The 5,127-nt window shown below is 38.6% G+C and overlaps 2 protein-coding genes across 2 annotated transcripts; both read right to left on the bottom strand.

Annotated features, from left to right (window-relative positions):
• Positions 1 to 228: 228 nt before the first annotated feature.
• LOC135949114 (uncharacterized) lies at positions 229 to 2,367 on the bottom strand. Its single transcript, XM_065498574.1, has 2 exons — positions 1,159 to 2,367; positions 229 to 606 (listed from the first exon to the last, which is right to left on the bottom strand). Exons 1-2 carry the CDS (start codon positions 2,365 to 2,367, stop codon positions 229 to 231), a joined length of 1,587 nt encoding a protein of 528 aa, XP_065354646.1.
• A 49-nt stretch (positions 2,368 to 2,416) lies between these two features.
• Positions 2,417 to 4,927, bottom strand: LOC135949113 (uncharacterized). The gene has a single exon (XM_065498573.1). The coding sequence runs from the start codon at positions 4,925 to 4,927 to the stop codon at positions 2,417 to 2,419; it is 2,511 nt and encodes an 836-aa protein (XP_065354645.1).
• Positions 4,928 to 5,127: the final 200 nt, after the last annotated feature.

Raw genomic sequence — 5,127 nt, 5'->3', positions numbered from 1 at the left:
GGGATATTTCCATTTAAAGCGTTTATGGAGTTCCTTAAGATACTCGTCTTTCCATCTTCGTGCAAAGTGTTGGTGTAGCACCTTCAATTTTTGCCAGCGATTGATATAGCTTAAAGACTGGTTCGTTAGATCTGGCTCAGGTGGCGATAATAGGGGATCTCCAATGAGAAAATGACCCGGGGTTAACGCACAAAGATCTGTTGGGCTATCGCTCATTGGACTGAGAGGTCATGAGTTCAGACAGGCTTCGATTCTAGCCAACATAGTGCTGAATTCTTCAAAAGTGAAACTCTGACATTGAGAAATTTTCTTAAAGTGCGATTTAAAGCTTTTAACTCCCGCCTCCCAGAGTCCTCCCATATGTGGAGCCCCTGGCGGTATAAAATGCCATTCTAGTGTACCAAAACTGTATTGCTCAATAAGTTTCCGTCTAAGAAGAGACATAAAATGAGCCTTGTCATCGTTCAATATATTGGCAGCACCAACAAAGGCTGTACCATTATCTGAATATATGGAACTAGGGCATCCGCGACGAGAAAAAAATCTAGCAAATGCTGCTAAAAAGGCTTGGGTGGATATATCACTAGTTGCTTCAAGATGTATAGCCTTTGTTGCGAAACATACAAATACAAGTACGTAGCCCTTTGACATCCTGCAACCACGGCCTGCATATGACTTAACGTCGAAAGGGCCGGCAAAATCTACTCCTGTATTAGTAAAAGGTAGTGAAAGAGTTGTTCGTTCAGGTGGTAACGCCGCCATTATTTGTTGGCTTTTCTGCCGTTTTCTTATTACACATACCCGGCAATTAGAGAGAATGGATTTGATCAAAGTTTTCAATTTAGGAATATAGTAATGGATTCTCATTAATCTATACAAAAGCGCATTTTGGCCGTGAATTGAGTATTTATGAAGGTACGTTAGAAATAATTTAGAGTAACAACTGTGATAAGGTAATATAATAGGAAATTTTTCATCATAACTTAGTACGGGAGATTTAGATAATCGTCCGTTGATTCTCATTATACCGTTGGAATCAAGAAAAGGGTTTAGAGTTAAAATGTGGCTTTTCCGGGGTAATTGTAGACCTTGAGTTAAAAGTTTATATTCCTCATCATAATACAACTTTTGGCATGAAATTATCATTCGTGTTCTAACGAAATTAAGTTCCTCGCGTTTCAAATCTTCGGTCGTTATAAGTCTGTGTCTTAATCTAATGTTAATACGGTGATAAAACCGAAACACGTGACATATGATACGCATTGCTCTAGGAAAGTCAGAAAAGTTTCGAAGAATATCGTCGTTTTTGAGCTGGGATACGTGAACATGAATGGGTTTAGTTTCTTCTTCTGTCACAAAGTTGAACGATTGTGCTGGCCAATCGGCGTGTGGGCGACTAAGCCATGATGGTCCTTGCCACCATAGATCATTGTTTATGAGTTGTGATAACGTGATACCACGGGATGCCAAGTCAGCGGGGTTGCTTTTGGAGTCAACATGATACCATGATTCTCTTCCTACTTTTTCAATTATTGAAGAAACTCGGTTCTCGACGAAGGTCTTCCACTTATTAGGAGGTTTTTGTAACCATGCCAATACTATCGTCGAGTCTGTCCACAAATATAGTTTATAATTACTAAGGCTCAACTGGGACTGAACAGATTTAATCATTTTTGCCAAAAGTTCTGCCCCACACAATTCTTTTCTGGGTAACGTGACAAATTTTACGGGGGCCACCTTTGTTTTGGAGATCAGTAAATGTGTAGATACGAACCCTAAATTCTCCGAACGCAAATATAATGTTGCAGCATAAGCCTTCTCTGAGGCATCACAAAAGCCGTGTAATTCAATAGAGAATGAAGGATCGAAATCAACAAAACGGGGAATTTTAATGTGTTCTATGTGAACATAATCATCAAGAAAATTATGCCATCTCAGCAAGGTAGCAGGTTGAAGATCCTCATCCCAATTGGTTCCATCCTTCCAAATTTGTTGCATAATTATTTTTGCTGTCACGATTACTGGGGCAAGCCAACCGGCGGGGTCAAAAAGTTTGGCAATTGCGGATAAAACTGATCTCTTAGTGATTAGATTCTTATCGGGATGATTCTTGAGTCTGAAATAGAAATAATCACTACCAGCATTCCATCTTAGTCCCAAGGTCTTGGTAGTGCTGGAGTCTGAAAGTTTCAAAAACTCACCATCTAGCAAGTGATCTGAAGAAATTCCTTTTAATAAGTGGTCATTATTCGCTGTCCACTTACGCAGAGAGAATCCAGCAGATTCTAAGACAGCTATTAATTCATCACGATATTTCAAGGCTAATGACAGAGTATGAGCTCCTGCTAACACGTTATCAACATACATGCAATTTCTAAGAATGTCAGAAACTGTGGGACTTGTTGTTTCACATTCTTTAGCCAATTCGAGCAAAGTGCGTATTGCCAAGTATGGGGCACAGTTTAAGGATAAGGATAGTTAAATCTGCTTGCAAAATTGGCCCTGGATGAAGAAGATCATTTAGACTTATTCCATTTTTTGAAGGACTGGAAGCATTAAAAACGACACGCAGTTTCGTAGTAGTGCTGTCTGGCTTAAAAACCGCATGATGGGGTAAATAGTACATGCTATTCGAGACAGATGGTGAAACGTTAGTCATCTGTTTCAAGGTGGAGTATTCCGTTATAACGCGGTCGTATTCTAATTTTAATTGAGGGTCTTTAGCCAGTCTAACTTCATTCCTTAGAAATTGAGACAGAGCAATATCGCGGGATGGACCAATGTTAAGGGTTTCGGGATATTCCCGTTTAAATGGAAGTGAAACAACAAATCGACCTTTCTCGTTTCTATATGTAGTAGATTGGTAGATATTTTCACAATGCAAATCTTCGTCGGACAGTCGATGTTTGTGGGAAACTTCTTCAAGCTCCCAGAAACGTTGAAGTTGATTATTCAGGCAAAGTTCATTATAAAAAGAAGAGATTGAATGCAGACGAGTAGAGGTCTCAATTTTGCCAGTAACGATCCAGCCAAAGACTGTTTTCTGCGCTACTAAAGACTGATTATGATCCCATCGTAACCCGTTTTGAATAATTTTAGGATAGATATCTCCACCGAGCAGTAAGTCTATTTCAGAACACTTGCTGAGATGAGTGTCTGCCATTTGTAAGTCATTAAAAGTGCTATTTTTAAGGGTTGATAACGAATGGTACGGAAGTTGTCCAGTAAGTTTCTTCACCACAAATGCATCGGCATATGTTTTGAATGATTTATCAATAGGAGAACCGATTCGAATATGACATAAATGGGTAGAAGTGGCCGTCAAAGCATCATTCAAACCATGGACATCGGTTTGAATAGATCGAGTCTTAAGGAAAAGTTTTTTTTGAAGTTTCTTAGAAACGAAAGTGGCTTCAGAAGCCGAATCTATTAATGCACGAACAGTACATTTCAAATCGTCGGTATAAACATCAACGAGGGCAGTACCTAGTATAACTGTAGAGTGAGGTGTGGACTGTATCTTCGTTGCATAAGACTGCCGAATCCGTTCTGCAGCTTGAGTAGAAGTGGAGGGGGTTGTATCCAAATTAAATATTTGAGATGTATCATTACCACGAACATTGTTCGAGTTTACATTCGGGATAGAGGTAGGATCTTGTACGGGGGGCGGTACTGTTTTCTGTTGATCATTACTATGCGTAACGTCCATACGATGGAGCAAAGAGTGATGTTTTTGGCGGCACATATGACAAACATATTGGCTCTTACACTTTTTGAATTCATGTGATGTACCAAGACAATTGGTACATCGTTTTTGTTTTTTAACAGTGGCAAAACGGTCCTCTACTGACATTTTGAGGAAAGAGGGACAGAGTCTTAAAGGGTGCGAGTCAGGACAGAGAGAACACTTTAGGGATTGATCGTTATTAACGCTTGTACTATAACTATTCAATTTCTTTTGGTCTGAAGAATTTGATTTTCTATGATTTTGGGATTTAACAGGATTAAATGAATTGGTAGTGGCAAACGTGGTACGAATATCCGCTACAGATTCCAAGGTTTGAAATCTGGCTGTCAAAAAAGAGTCCATTTGATTCCAGGTTGGCAGCTCTCTACGGTCAGGTAACGATTGTTCCCATAAACTTAGAGTAACTTCGGGTAAGCACGTAGAGCAAATATAAACAAATATTATGTCCCAATTCCCTGTATCGATCTGAAGAAGTCTAAGATTGGTAACACAATCATTTATAGTTCTTTGAATATGCCTAATGTTAGTACCAGTTTCTTTTGAAATAGGAGAGATATTGAAAAGAGATTTGAGTTGAGCGTTTATAAGTATTCTCTTGTTCTCATAACGATTTTGCCAAGCCATCTCGAAACCGTCATTGGTTATAGGACATGTTTTCAATAGTTCGCGAGCTTCTCCCTGCGTTTTCTTTAACAAATGGCACATCTTTTCTACGGGTGATAAACGTTTACTATTTCGATATAAAGCTGTGAACATGTCACGGAAAGTTGGCCAAGACTGATAGTCTCCATGAAAGATTTCGGTATCACATGGTGGTAAAGTAATATGATGTGTAGAATCCGGTAGAGTGTTTGTGACTGACTCAGATGCGTTATTTGGGGCGGTTTTTTGGCAAAGGTTGTCCAGAAGTTGATTGGAACGTGAAAGAACTTTAACATGTGCTTCAAACGTCGAAAAAAACCGTGATTTTAAAGATTCAATATTAATTGATTCTAATTCAGTGAACTTATTCAGTATCGTATCATAAGATGATCTGAACTCACTCCATATCCGAATAATCTCATCCTTATGGACTTCTAATGAATGAACCGAATGGCCTTCAGCAGGTAAGGTTTCAAAATACGCCTGGAACTCGACTACTCTATCTGAAGCTCTAGTAAAATCATCTAGAACCGACATTTTCAGAATTCGAAGCTACTTGAATGTACAGAATCGGAAAAATAACTTCTACACAAAATATTTAGTAAGCTCTTTAAGAAACACTTGAATAAAATATTTTTTTTTATAATTCACAATCAAATACGATTGGATATTACAGCGATAGGTGGATTACGAGTATAAAACTAGGAGACCGTAATAGAAATTTTAATGTATTTATC

This window comes from Calliphora vicina, chromosome 1, assembly GCF_958450345.1.
Source record: "Calliphora vicina chromosome 1, idCalVici1.1, whole genome shotgun sequence".
Classification (NCBI taxonomy): Eukaryota; Metazoa; Arthropoda; class Insecta; order Diptera; family Calliphoridae; genus Calliphora; species Calliphora vicina.
This window is presented reverse-complemented; position numbering and strand designations above follow the sequence as displayed.

Excerpts from the sequence above, each read along its gene's own strand:
- LOC135949114 (XM_065498574.1), bottom strand. The coding sequence starts at position 2,367 with ATGTATGTTGATAACGTGTTAGCAGGAGCTCATACTCTGTCATTAGCC. Across the intron at positions 607-1,158 it reads AACGCGAGGAACTTAATTTC|GCTATACATCTTGAAGCAAC; the intron begins GTTAGAACACGA and ends TTCGCAACAAAG.
- LOC135949113 (XM_065498573.1), bottom strand. The coding sequence starts at position 4,927 with ATGTCGGTTCTAGATGATTTTACTAGAGCTTCAGATAGAGTAGTCGAG.